Here is a 15,100-nt window from a genome sequence, read left to right as displayed (position 1 = left end):
TATCTTAAATTACCCCATACAAAATACACTTCACCTGTATAACACATTATTCACCCTGACTGGATTAAGACTTAGGGACTTACTAGAAGAACCGTATTATCATTATTTACCTTTATAAATCTATCATGTAGTTTTCTTCCTCTATATCAAAAGGGTGCTGATAGCTGCACACTTGCACCTCTTGCACTACTGTTGATACCCCCCCTTCTCTTTAACTTTTGTCACTCTCATATATGCATCACTGTATTGATTGATGGTGGCTTCTTCTCCCGAATCATATAATTTTAAAATAAAACAAGGGGAAAAGTTTCAAACCAAGGGGTGCCACCTTGATATCTGATCTCACGACAACCTATTTTTTATCAGTCTTCAACTTTCTTAACAAATATCTTATATTTAACACATGACACCATGTGACGATAGACATCACAGTCTGTCGTGCGGTGTATAATACACCAAGGTGTGCTTTATTCCAAGCTAATGAAAATATATGGGTCAATGTTTGGGTGGTTGGAATCATGAATAGGAATCGGCGTCCTATTTTGATTCCTTTGTAAACGGAATAGAAAAATATTAGAATTAAAGTTTAATTCAAAAATATTCTAATAATAAAAAAATTACTTCGACTAAGGTAGAATCAGAATACCACCCAGATTCCCCTAAATACCCAAAAATTAGCCTTTACCCTTACGGTGAAAGTGACTTTCTGCATAGTTGTTATCCTTATTAAAAAGTGATCATTGTCTTCAATATGTGTCACCGTTCACAAAGACTCCATGAAAATTATATCGGAGGGTAGAGATACATGAGCTTCAATTTCACATCAATCTGGTCCAGGCTTTGTTATTGTTGTTAACGTATCTCATTCAAGATAACCACGACATACCTTCTATATAGTCAAGGCATCATGATATGTAGTTGGTTCTATCAAGTTTCACAGAGACAGGATGAGAAATATTGGTAAGCAATCCAACATTGGGCATGATTGTTGAACCAGACGGTGGGAGGGAAGAAGAGCTATTGAAAAAGGAGAGAAAAGGAAGTGAAGAAGAAGGAGAGTTAGGAAGAGAAGGATCGATTTGACTAGCAATAGAGAATTGTTAGTGCCCTGATACCATGAAAACATTTGTCTTAATCTTTTGTTTTCAATTGTTAGGTACCTAACCAATACACCAAAAACTCCAAAACTGATGGAACGCATTAAGTTAGGCCCTTTAAATCTGTTCCATGGCAGGCTGGGTCCCATCCGTCCCATACCCAGGCACGCCCCCACTCAGGGTTAGCAGCCTCATTGGGCCTATTCTATTTGGTGGGCTTATTTACCTTGATAGGGCAAAGAGGGTTTAGGTGTTTGGCATGATAAAAAGGAGATTTAGGAGTTGGTTTAGGTGCTCAGGAGGAGGTTGAACAATTCCGGCAACCATTTTCGAGATTCTTCAATTGAAACGGGAGGATGAGAATCTTTTGAAGCGGATCATAGTCGCTACGGAAAATCTCATTATTCCACATACTTTAGCATAAAAAATCGGAATTAGGAGAAACAGGCTTAGTGGATCTGGTTAACGAACTTCATGAAACTTAGTTTTTGGGATTTCTCGTTCACTGCAACTAAGAATGCAGTGGAGAATGGTAGCCGAACACCCCCTTAATCTTGATTTCTAGGGATATTAAAATCTCAGGGAGTAAGTTTTCTACATCCCACCAACCGCGGTTAATATAATCCCTCTTTTAAATGTTATAAAAATAATCCCTGTTTATCTCCACTCTATCCACTCTGCCCTTCTCTTCTCTTCTCAGCCTAATCTGAGACAAATCTATTCCCAAAGAGAAGAGACCCAATGAGCCTCATTTTGGGTTCTGCCAATGGAACCTGAGGCGTTGATCTAATGTAGGCCTTAATCTTACGGTTAATTCGGTATGCAGCCAAGATCATGTGGGCCTTTTCGTGATGATCCGCAGGATTCAATTACTCCAATTATACACATGTGACCCCCCTTTAGGACACAATGTTGATTTCTAGGATTAATACAGCAGTCAAAATGAAAAAATTTCAATTTCATGTTCAAGTAAGGTGTGGGCCCTATCATACAACATATACTATTCTTCCCACCAGTGTGTAAGTCATTCACCAACGTTTATGAGCGGGGGTGACCTCTCTGTGGTAAAAACTTGCGTTTTATGCAACTAAGTTCTGATATCATACAATCTGATTTTGTTGTAGCCATATTTAAATACTACTTTATAATAAAGTTTGAACTCCCAAACAACAATGGGGTGGTGGCGCAGTTGGCTAGCGCGTAGGTCTCATAGCTTTAGAGAAATCCTGAGGTCGAGAGTTCGAGCCTCTCTCACCCCAATCTTTTTTTTTTATTCATTCAACTAGGGAGAGTACAGACAAGCAAACTAATGAAAAATGGTTCTCTCTCACCACAATATTTTTTTTATTCATTCACTAGAGAGAGAGTACAGACAAGCAAACTAATGAAAAATGGTATTACCTCCAAAACGATGGCTACTTAGTTTGAATGCTGGTCAATTGCCACAATATAATCTTTCAATCAATCTATCTATCTATAATATATATTAAGCGTGTAGGATTCCAAAATGTCATTCGCCTTTTCCTAGAAAAGGTTTTCTAGAAATAATTTTTCTCCAATAAGAATGGGACACATGGAGAGGTAAAACGGTGGGGTTACCGATTACGCCCATAAAAGTAGGATTTTTTATTTGATATGGAAATCAAGGAGAGATTTTAGGATATTGCACTTACTATTGTGATGGTCTCGCCAGCTAATATGACCCATAAAATTTAGCAAATTCCGAGAGAGAAAAATCCGCCCCTTGAATTCGGTTTGACGTTCTTGCTATTTTCAATGAGAGAACATTTCCTACACACTTGTGTAGTTAAGTTACCTACACACTACCTTAAAATACAGTGGGGGCCTACATTGTTTGGGTGATCCAAACAATTCATTTGAATGGTCCTCACATAGATAGGGTGTCCACAAAAAATCAGATCCATAGGATCATTCCAACCCTTAGATTTGTGGAGGTAAAATGGACGTGTATAAACCTTCACAAATTAGTCCATTTTTTGCCTCCATAGTTTGAATGGTTAGGATGATCCTATGGATCTGATTTTTTGTGGACACCCTATCTATGTGAGGACCATTCAAATGAATGGTTTGGATCACCTAAACAATGTAGGCCCCCACTGTATTTTAAGGTAGAGTGTAGGTAACTTACCTACACAAGTGTGTAGGAAATGTTCTCTCATTTTCAATTCAACTTCTCCCTACCACTAATAGATCGTGTCCACCATTTTCAACCTTCCCCTTATAAATGTGGTTACAGTTTCTAAATCGGTTTCCACTACAAATTTTATAACAAACATTCCATTTTAAATATGCCATTTCAGACAAAAAAATACTAATTTGGATCTTGAAGATTTCCATCCAAAAAGATGGTCTCTCTCATATTAAATGAACACGATGGGAACTAGCAAACAGAAACCCACGTTTGCATGTGTTCCTCACTCTTTCTCTCGGTCAGAGGTGATATGGAAAAAGAACATTTGATTTCCGTCCTCCCTCTGTACAAAGGTAATCTCTTTTTAACTTACCGTAGTAACCTTGGTTTTAAATTTCGACCGAACTTTTGAGAAAATGGCATTAAAAAAAAAATGCTACAAATTTCGGTCCCAAATTTCGAACCTTAATACCAAATTTCGGACCGAAAATTCGGATTTCGGTGGGGTCCAAAATAGGAACTGAAAACAAAATTTAAAACCTTGGTAGTAACAAAAGTTGTGTGGGGTCTACCACTTTCGGGACCTAAAATCCAGACCATAAGCCAACCCTCCAATTTTTAAGTTTCATATGCCAATGTTACTTTAGGCATGGTTCTTTTTAAATCCTATAGCATGAATGGCTAATAGCATCAAGTGATCAAGATATTTAGATCATGGCCTATCCATCGCGAAGGCCAAGAAATGAATGGTTTGGATAGGATGGAGGACCCACCATGTTTTAGAACCATGCTTAGCATGGGCCTGGAATGCTAGTGCCCTTCTAAATGTGATCTGGCCTATGTGCAAGGCCCTCAGAGAGTCTATAACTTTCCATTGGCTTGTTGAGCTAAAATAAATAAATTGAAATGGGTATGGTCGGGTTGAGCTTTTGGGAAAAAAATACATTGGAATCAACCGAAACCCAACCCAAATTCATGGCAACAACTGAGCCCAAATTCCAAAAAAACGACCGAAGCTGTATCACTACTCAACCATAGGATAATTCGCACCCCTTACAACGTGAATTGTGGCAGACTTCAATGCTTTCTGACATCAAATCACGTTAAAAGGGGTGTGAATTATCCTACAGGGGATGCGAATATATCATGAACCTACATTAATCACTTGTTCATTCGTCTCGTCTTACTTTTCGTGTTATTTAAATTTATTTCCATAGAAGAAGAAACTCCGGCAAAATAATATTGCATGGAAAAATTTAAGGGACTAGTAGATTGCAATTTCTAAGGAAAAGATTTTGAGAAAAAATTCTACGAAAAATAAGTTTACCAAACAAACACTGGAAAAAAATTCCAATAAAAGATCCAAACAGCCCAAGGGTTGCAACGTCCCTAAGAATCATGGAGTTTTTTCTAGTTTGGAAAAAAAAATCATAGAAATTAAGTCATGCCAAATGCTGGAAAATTTATTACCCTGCAGTCCTGCACCCAAATAGCCCACGTTGGGAATGTACGAATAAAGACAAATAAGAGATGGGCAGTGATAAATCGACTCCCCAAATGGATAAATCGACTCCCCATGTGTCTTTCTCTCTACTCTAGATCGACTCCCCATAAGAGATGGATGTCAATATGAGAGAAAATTAAAATAGAGTCCTACCGATCGTTATATGCAAATGCAACTCTTTGTTTTGACATTGGAAAACCTCTATTTTGAACATTTCACCTCTTATTGTCTGATTTTGATTGGTTGTTCTCAGCTTGCTTGAACTTGTATCAAGCAATGAGAAAAATTCAAAATCAGAGGGGTTGACAATATCAAAGCAATGAGAAATTATATGGTGTCAGGCCTTACAACTATAAGGCCTTGGTACGGTGGAGATACACACCCTTGATATTTGATCGAATGGCAGCTGCTCAAAAAGTGTGCTGCTGTTGGATCAAATATCAAGGGTGATACCTCCACCGTATAGTTGCAAGGCCTTACACCATATAAAAACTCACAGTGTGAGTATCAGTTTTTAAAAGAAGAAACATGAGGGGTAGTCATATGACTCATATCATGGTTTCAAATTTCGGTTTCGGAATGTGTCTCGGTCCTCTTCGAAACTGAAATTCAACCGAAATTTCCGCACGGACGTACATGTATGTTTTTCTTGTTATAAATGATAACTGGGTATAAATGGGGTGGCAAAATAAGCCGAACGAACCGAAACCAAGCTGAAACTGAACCGAAATTTCGGTTTCGGTTTCGGTTTGGTTAACTGATTCAAATTTCGGTTTCGGTTTGGTTTAAACTGAACAGAAAATCCGGTTTCTTCAAATTTCGGTTCGCTAGAACCAAACCGTTTCAAATTTCGGTTCGGTTTCGGGGTCAAACCAAACCGAAACTGAAGATTTCCAATGATTATGAGTAAGGAGTGGCAAAATTGGCAGAACCGAACCGAAACCGAACCAAAAATTCAGTTTCGGTTTGGTTAAACCAAACCGATTCAAAATTCGGTTCGGTAGACTATTCAAGTTTCGGTTTGGTTTGATTTGGGGGTCAGACCGAACTATTGCCATCCCTAGGTATAATTTGAGTTTTCATATGGGGAAGATGATTTTTTCACCCCACTGTAGGATAATGCGCCCCCCTTTGATTTGGGGCAGACTTTAACGCTTTTTGACGATTAAAAAGTATGTACATTACCCTACAGAGGGGCGAAAACCATCGCCCTTCATATGTTTGATGTTTCCATAATATGCAGTTCCTCCATAGATCGGAGGGCTAGGATCATCCCATGGAAATGAATTTTTGGGGCCTTTTACTTTTTACAACATCAAATGGACAGTTTAGACGATCTTATTGTGTAAGCCGTACAGTACTTTTTTTTTAAAGTAAAAAGCTGGGCTATACGGCTTACACCGTATAAAATCTCCTCTCTTTCTCGAGAAATTATATGGTTTGACAAAAGGAGATTTTATAGGGTGTCCGCACGGACGTGCACGTATTTGTCGCAAAGGTGGTTTTTGCAAAAAAACTGACTTCTGCTTTGCTCTATTTTCGAAATCTTCTACTTTTACAGTTTGAAGATCACATCCGAGAGAATTTTGCAGAGGGAAATAATAACAGCACAGCCATGTTTTAATAATTGCACGAAGTCTGCTTGCCTTTTTCTTTTTTAATTGGATTGTCGAACTTTTTGAGAGGTGAAATAGCCTATTTAGATAATAAAAGACTAGATAATTTTTTGAAATTATTAAAACATGGTTGTTCTGATATCATTTCCCTTTTGCAAATCCGCAATGCCATAATTTTGTGACCAAAATACCCATAGTATATATTTTTTAAACTCGTCTATAGACAAAATGTCCATATTTGCAGCATTTTTAAATCTATTAATAAAAGCGGAGTTTTTATATGATGTCCGACCGTCAGGTAGCGTCAAAAAGCTACCACCCTTGATATTTGATCTAATGATGGAAAATCAAATGACCCAAACTAATCAGATTAAAAATAAAATCATAATTTGGCTTGGGAAAGTAAGCGATAATGCTAAAAATACCCCCGGTTGTAACTTCATGGAGCAAATTAAGGAGCCCATCCTTGAGAAATCTTTTTTTTTTTTTGGTTTACTGGAGAAGATCTGATGGCAACATCATGAAGCTAAATGTTGAGTGTGTGGTTAGAGGCAACATTGGTAATGCCGGAGGAGGAGGTGTCATTATAGATAATAAGAGCAAGGTAAGATTTATTTTTTCTTCCCCGAGGGGCATTCCCGCCCTCGGAGGCAAACCGGGGTACCACGCCCTGAGCTCTGATACCATTTGTTAGGACTTTAATCAGGTAGAACTCACCCCTAAAAGCTAGCCATTAGAGGGAGGGTGCTCATTCCCATATAACCCATCCTCATCCATTCCACTTATCCAATGTGGGACTATTTGCTTTTGCATGGAACCCCGACAAATTTGAAGCCCAGTTCACTCACTGGGTTGCTCATTTCCAAAAATTATTGCCTCTTGGAACTCTATGCCTATTGTTTTTTCGTCCTTTGGGACCAACATTTGGGATTGTCATTATTGTTATATCATGATAATATATTAACCATATTTAACTTTAAATTCAGAGAGATTCTGATGCAACATAATTGACCCTTATTTTAAGGCGAGCTGAATACATATATCATGGATATCAGGCTAAACCAGCAATGCTTGGATGATGAATTTGTTAGTGTGTGAGATCTCATGGCTTGATTGCTATGTGTTATATTTCTTAGATTGAGTAATGGGTTAGATTAGGAAACTAAGTAATTGTAGTGGTTAGGTTAAATTAGGATGTTTTCATCCTTATCTTTATCTTTCTGATCATCCACACATACACATATGAAATGAGATCAAAGTTTGAAAAACACAATCAATACATATAGAGTTAAACTAAAAAGCGAAGTAAAAATCATCTTTCATCTCAATATCTTCTTCGTTATGGGGCTTGGTTACAACAAAGTATTGGACCAGCGGATCCGCTACGGTCTAAGACTCACTTGCGCATGGAAGGGGGCATTGGAGGAGGAGCATTTGGCGGGCCAACCCAACCTGATTTATAACACATGAGTGTTAGTTCTTCAAAATATACCAAAACAAGGGGAATTTGACATTTCATTTTGAAAATTTTAAAACATGTCTAACAGATGATTATGATAATGACGATGATGATGATGGTGATACATGTGATCTTTATAGTATACCGTTCTTATACTAAATGTTATTATTGATTTAAGCTAACTTTCAATTAGTAACTTATATTTAGTGGTAATGTATGATAAGACCAAGGAAAACATTTTTGGCTGGGTTTGGATTGTCGGAATCGGGAATCAAGATTGATATCATAATCCAATTCCGTTATGGTGGGCCCCACACATCAATAACATTAGGGGCAAAATGATGGGCCCCAGCTTATGCGTGGGTTTGGTAGAATTGGAGAGCCCCGCTCAGGATAGGCATGACTATAAACTGTTAGGCCCGACCCATCATAGCATCAGGTGTAAAATAGTGGGCCCATCGTAGGTTGTTAGAGAGAGAGAGGTTCCAAAATTTCTAGAAGAAAAGCTTTTTTTAATAAATTTTTCTTGGAAAGAAAAAAAAAATTTGTCTAGGAAACAACGAATGACAATGGAAATTAAGAAACATATGGTTAGTTTATATTATAGATAGATGGTTAACCTTTAGAGGGGTTCAGGCCCTGGTTCTTCAACTCGGCATACTCTTGACACAATGCACATCGGTCGCAGCAGCAATGAACACAACAGTCGTTACATGGCTCTGATGGTAAACCATATTTAGCCCTCATCTTCTCTCTATACATGCATGAGTAGAGGCAATGACATTGAATTATTGACAACAGGCAATACGCACAGCCTTGCCCGATGCATGCTGTTCACCGATCACAATAACATGCAGAAGTTACATTTTTCAATTATACAACCTTCGTTAAAGAAGGGCAAATTCTGATCTTTTACCGCCTGTTTGTTTTAGATTATTACAACCGATTGTGGCGTTCCCAGTCGATTATTGGACTCAAATTTAGTGTAATTTTCAGTCCAATAATCTGTTGGGGAGTCCACAATCAGTTGTCATAATCTAAAACAAGCAGGGCCTTAGAAGGCTAACTTATATTTAAACCCACATGTTTTGGTAGCATGCAAACACAGCTCATTGGATATTTTAATAGCCAATGCAAAATTCTAATCAAATTAAAACGCGTACATGTTATCAAGATTCAAGACAAGGGATACTCTAGTAAGAAGAAGGGACTCTTGCCATGTTGATGGAGTAAAAAGTGGTATGGGCAGGCCGAAAACAACTTGGGTAGGAACAATGAGGAAAGACTCGAGGGCTAGGAATATAACAGAGAACATGACCTTGGATAGGATAGAATAGAAGAAATTGATCCATGTAGACGAACGCAACTAGTGTCAGATTAGACTTAGTCAATTTGAGCCGGGTAGAACCTTTCACCTTCTTCATGAAAATTTTCTAAATGATTCATTAGCCGACCCCAACTAGTTTGGGACAAAGGCTTAATTGAGTTGAGTATAGATAAAATAAAATTGCACTACAAGAAATAAATCTATGGCCAAAAGTCCTAAATCCATCTCAATATACGTTTAGCAACAGAAAAAATCCTCCGCAATATCTAATGTAGTTAAATGTATAAAATTGGCCATAGTATGAATAAAATCAGTCCCTATAAAGTGTCTATAATATGAATAAGATGGATTATTTCTGTTTGCTAAGGGTTTTCTTGTAGTGCAGTTGGCTTGCTCTTTCCTTAATTTAAACAAATTACGGAGCTGTCTGGATATAGGGAATCTTCTTTTTCGGTAAATAAAATTTTCCTTCGAAAAATTTGAGGGCTATTTAGATAGAGGGAATTTTTTTTCATTGGAATTGTTTTCATGGAAAATGAATATTCCAGCATTTGTTTAACTCATTTTCCATGATTTTTTCCCAATGATGAATTTTTAACCTGTTTATACCAAAATTACAATCTTACTAAACCCTGTAATTTTTCCATATTTTTTCCTAGATCGAAACAGCCTCTCAGCATCTAGTTGGATTGAAATTTGAGAGTGGCCACACAGGCTCACTTTTCAGCAAATTTTGTCTTCATTCACGAGGTGGCTGCTCTCACATGCAAAAGCCCATCGGCGAAATGCCTTCTGCGATGGACGCTAGCCAATCCAATCCCTATATATATATATATATATATATATATATAGGAAACTGTTGGTGAGCTTAAGCGCCCAATCACATGGGGGCCCACTTTGTTAGGATGATCCAAAGCATTCAATTGAAAGGCCCTTACATAGATGGGGGGTGTACAAAAAATCAGGTCCATAGAATCATCATAACCCATCCATTTGTGGAGGTCAAAATGGACAGACCTTGTTTGTCCACAAATCTGCCCATATGAGGAAACTGTTGGTGCGCTTAAGCGTCCAATCACATGGGTCCCACATTTTATGTGGTGATCTAAACCATTCATTTGCAACGCCCTATCGTAGATAGGGGGTGTACCAAAAATCAGCTCCATAAGATCATCCTAACCCTCCATTTGTAGAGGACAAAACTGGGCAGATTTGTGGACAAACAAGGTCTGTCCATTTTGACCTCCACAAATGGATGGGTTAGGATGATTCTATGGAGCTGATTTTTGGTACACCCCCCATCTATGTAAGGGCCTTTCAAATGAATGCTTTGGATCATCCTAACAAAGTGGGCCCCCATGTGATTGAGCGTTTAAGCGCACCATAAGCTTGGTGAGCTTAAGCGCACCAACAGTTTCCTCTCTCTCTCTCTCTCTCTCTCTCTCTCTCTCTATATATATATATATATATATATATATATATATATATATAGAGAGAGAGAGAGAGAGAGAGAAAACGGTTCCTACACACATGTGTAGATAAGTTATCTACACACTAGCTTAAAATATAGTGGGGGCCACATTATTTGGGTGATCCAAACCATTCATTTTTAAGGCCCTCACATATATAGGGTGTTCACAAAAAATCAGATCTATAGGATCATCCTAACCATTCGAATTGTGGAGGCAAAAATTGAACTAATTTGTGAAGGTTTAAAGACATCCATTTTATCTCCGCAAATCGTAGGGTTGGGATGATCCTATGGATCTGATTTTTTGTAGACACCCTATCTATGTGATGGCCTTTAAAATGGATGGCTTGGATCACCCAAACAATGTGGGCCCCCACTGTATTTTAAGCTAGTGTGTAGAGAACTCTCTACACATATGTGTAGGAACCGTTTTCTCATATATATATATATATATGAAAAGGATTGTACGCTCGAGTGTACCTAACCTTAGGTACGCTCGAGTGCCAAATCACATGGGTCCCACATTTTTTGTGGTCATCTAAACCATTCATTTGCAAGGCCTCGTCATAGATAGGGTGTATACCAAAAATCAGCTCCATTGAATCATCCTAACCTCTCCAAAACTAGAGGGCAAAATGGGCAGATTTGTGGACAAACACTGTCTGTCCATTGGTCACTTTTTGTGGACCCCGCAGAGGTGGACCCGCCATATGAACCACTCGGTGGCTTTAGAAACACACACACACACACACACACACACACACACATATATATATATATATATATATATATATATATATATATATATATATATGAGAAAACGGTTCCTACACATATGTGTAGATAAGTTATCTACACACTAGCTTAAAATACAGTGGGGGCCACATTATTTGGGTGATCCAAACCATTCATTTTTAAGGTCCTCACATAGATAGGGTGTCCACAAAAAATCAGATCCATAGGATCATTCTAACCATTCGAACTGTGGAGGCAAAAAATGGACTAATTTGTGAAGGTTTAAAGACATCCATTTTACCTCCACAAATCGTAGGGTTGGGATGATCCTATGGATCTGATTTTTTGTAGACACCCTATCTATGTGAGGGCCTTTAAAATGGATGGCTTGGATCACCCAAACAATGTGGGCCCCCACTGTATTTTAAGCTAGTGTGTAGAGAACTCTCTACACATATGTGTAGGAACCGTTTTCTCATATATATATATATATATATATATATATATATATAGGGAAAGGTGTGCGTACTCGGTCGAGTAGATAACCTTATCTACTCGGTCGGGTTAAAAACAGTGGTGGCCCACATTTTTGGGGTGATCCAAACCATTCATTTGAAAGGCCTTTACCTAGATAGGGTGTCCACAAAAAATCAGCCCCATAGGATCATCCTAACCCATGCAACAGTGGAGGGAAAAATGGGGGAAAATGGACAAACACAGCTTGTCCACAAATCTGCCCATTTTTCCCTCCACTGTTGGATGGGTTAGGATGATCCTATGGGGCTGATTTTTTGTGGACACCCTATCTAGGTAAGGGCCTTTTAAATGAATGGTTTGGATCACCCCAAAATTGTGGGCCCCCACTGTTTTTAACCCGACCGAGTAGATAAGCTTATCTACTCGACCGAGTACGCACACCTTTCCCATATATATATATATATATATATATATATATATATATATATATATATATATATAGGGAAAAGTGAGTATGAGTGGCCCCTTATATGAGGTGACGGCTAGAAACAAGGTGGACCCATATTTTTGGGGTGATCCAAACCATTCATTTCATAGGCCCTAACATAGATAGGGTGTGCCCAAAAAATCAGCTCCATAGGATCATCCCAACACTTCGAACTGTGGAGGTGAAAATGGGAAAATTTGGGCAAATTTATAACTGCCCATTTTCACCTCCCCAGCTCGAAAGGTTGGTATGATCCTATGGAGCTGATTTTTTGGGCACACCCTATCTATGTCAGGGCCTAGCAAATGAATGGTTTGGATCACCCCAAAAATGTGGGCCCACCGTGTTTCTAGCTATTACCTTATATAAGCTTATATGAGGGGCAGCTCATACTCACTTTTCCCTGTATGTATGTATACATATATGCCATGCAACATTATACCTGTCATGTTCCTCTATCTTAAATTTAGTTTATAAAATGTTGTTAAATGGATATTGTAGTTGCATTTTTGTCTAATTAGATACTCACAGCTCCGTCCTTCGTCCACCAGTTCCGCTATCTGTCCGAAGGTGATGCATGGGAGAAAACATGTAATGAAACCTGCAAGCCATTTAAACTCACATCAAACCTAGTTCACACAGACTTTTTATGCCATAAGAAGGAAAAAAAAGAAGTGAGGAAAAGCCGTTAATAAAGAAAAATAAATAAGGGCCCGTTTGGATTCCTCATATTTTGTATTTGTATTTGGAATTGAGTTTTGAATACAAAATGAATAGCTCCGGCAGCTCATGTTGAGGGAGACAGAGAGGGAAGGGGGTACTTCTACTGGAGGGGAGAGATTGAGGAGCAAAGAGGGTAAAGGAAACTACCAGTGGATTTCCAATTACTTATTTCCACGGCATATTTGTAAATCTGATTTTATTCACTGTGAATCACTGATTTGGAAATCCAAGGATTTGATCCGGATCCAAATCACAACGCAAAATGGGCTGCAAATGTGAGAAATCCAAATCAAAATCTTCTTGGCATCCAAACGGGTCCTAAATAATTAGAAAAAATAATGGAGAAAACAAAAATGGAACTTCTCTTATTATTCGCTCTCCTTTGTAAAACTTCTACCTCCTTTCTAACCCAATTATTTAACATCCGTAATTTCCTTACTCTCTCTCGCTCGCTCTCTCTCTCTCTCTATGTGTTTGTGTCTCTCTCTATGAAAATACTCAACTCAACTAAGCCTTTGTCCCAAACTAGCTGGGTGTGTGTGAAAATAAAGAGGAGGAAAAGATCTTACATGTACCTGGGTCTTCAGCACAACCATAAAAGTCTGAAGACCACTTCGACTGCTGAGTGTTTGAAATATTCATGGCTAGATAAACTTGGTGCGCAGTTCAACTGGCACTCCCTTCATATATAATTACACTCGAACTTGCATTTAAAGGGTCCTAAGCTAGCAATATAATTCACAGGAAGTTTCCTTCACATTAATTTAACCTAAACATTGAAGATTACGCTCGGATAAAGTATAAAATTCTCTTGTGATTGCCGGCTTCAAACATGATTAAGATGTGATTAACTATATTAGATTGATTTTTTTTTTTTTGTAAAATTCCTAAAATACCCTTCATTTTTAGATATCTTTTATTTCTTCAAACTACAAAAAACAACACAAAGGAAAGTCTTCTGTCTTCATAGGGTGTTTTGCTATTGGCAAGGGCCGCATTGCCTAAAAATTTAGAGAAATTTGTGGCAGCAGCGCATGCAAATGCACCTTAGACCTTGAACACAGGGGGTGTTTATCACACTTAGTCTGAGTTTAGATAGCCTGAGTCAGGAATCGAAATCAGCATCATATTACGATTCCTATTCAAATTTTCCCTTTGATGGATTGAGAACAAATTTAAAATGAAGATTTTATTTCAAAAAAGTTCTAACAGAAATTCTATTCCGGAAGAGGCGGAATCGCATTGCAATTAACTTCCAAAAGGAAGGACTATTTGGCATATATGAAATTCTCAAGGGCTATATAGTAATAATTTTGCAAAGGAAATGACAGATGCACCCCTTTTCATTCCTAGGGACACCCAGCTGCAGTGTATCTATGACTGCAAAGGTGCTGATGTACTTCACATTTGAAGGAATGGAGTGATCTGATTGCCACGTACAATGCAGCTGGGTGTCCCAAGAGATGAAAAGGGGCAAATTTATCATTTCCCTTTTGCAAAGTAGGGCGTAATAGGAAAATCCCTTATAACTAAGCCCTTAACTATTATCATAATCCTGAAAATTCCATTAACTTTAGTAACTACTTTTTTGCACTTAGGAAAATGGTGGTGCCCACATTTTTGCCAAAATAAGAATGTCAATGCTAAAAATTAAGTACTTCTTTTTCTTTTTCTTTTTTAAAATCATATTACACTTCATATTAGATTTTTTTTTTTAAAGGAAATGATATCAACACGACCATTTTGATATTTGCACTAACCCATCATGTCTTTTATTGTTTAAAGAGTTGCCAAAGGTTATTACAGTTCCCAAACATCTATCACAAGACAGTTAAAATATAAAAGACATGCTAAGTTTGTGCGATTATTAAAACATGGTTGTCCCGATATCATTTTCCTTTTTAAATTATAGAAAAAGGGTAAATTATTGTTTCGTGCCAAATTGTTGAAAATATAACGTGAAAATTCCGGTTGTTAAGAAAATCGTATAAATGCAAATTTATAAGAAAATTAAAAACGAAATTCAATGACCAAAAATGACCTTAGGTTACT

The 15,100-nt window shown here is 37.8% G+C and overlaps 2 protein-coding genes and 1 non-coding gene across 3 annotated transcripts in view; 1 reads left to right on the top strand and 2 right to left on the bottom strand.

Annotated features, from left to right (window-relative positions):
* The window catches only part of LOC143890115 (vesicle-associated membrane protein 721), a 90,426-nt gene that overhangs the window by 67,215 nt on the left and 8,111 nt on the right, over positions 1-15,100 (bottom strand). The window lies entirely within an intron of this gene.
* TRNAM-CAU (transfer RNA methionine (anticodon CAU)) lies at positions 2,272-2,356 on the top strand. Its single transcript is given in 2 exon segments — positions 2,272-2,309; positions 2,321-2,356. It is a non-coding gene; the product is annotated as a tRNA-Met (tRNA).
* Positions 7,660-13,699, bottom strand: LOC143889343 (cell number regulator 7-like). The gene is made up of 4 exons (XM_077393529.1): positions 13,618-13,699; positions 12,855-12,926; positions 8,449-8,658; positions 7,660-7,821 (listed from the first exon to the last, which is right to left on the bottom strand). Exons 1-4 carry the CDS (start codon positions 13,688-13,690, stop codon positions 7,766-7,768), a joined length of 411 nt encoding a protein of 136 aa, XP_077249644.1. The 5' UTR covers positions 13,691-13,699; the 3' UTR covers positions 7,660-7,765.

Source organism: Tasmannia lanceolata, unplaced genomic scaffold (assembly GCF_043159265.1).
Source record: "Tasmannia lanceolata isolate RefF3 unplaced genomic scaffold, GAP_Taslan_0.1 ptg000013l, whole genome shotgun sequence".
NCBI lineage: Eukaryota > Viridiplantae > Streptophyta > Magnoliopsida > Canellales > Winteraceae > Tasmannia > Tasmannia lanceolata.
Note: the sequence above shows the minus strand (reverse complement) of the source record. Positions and strands in the feature narration are given on the sequence as shown.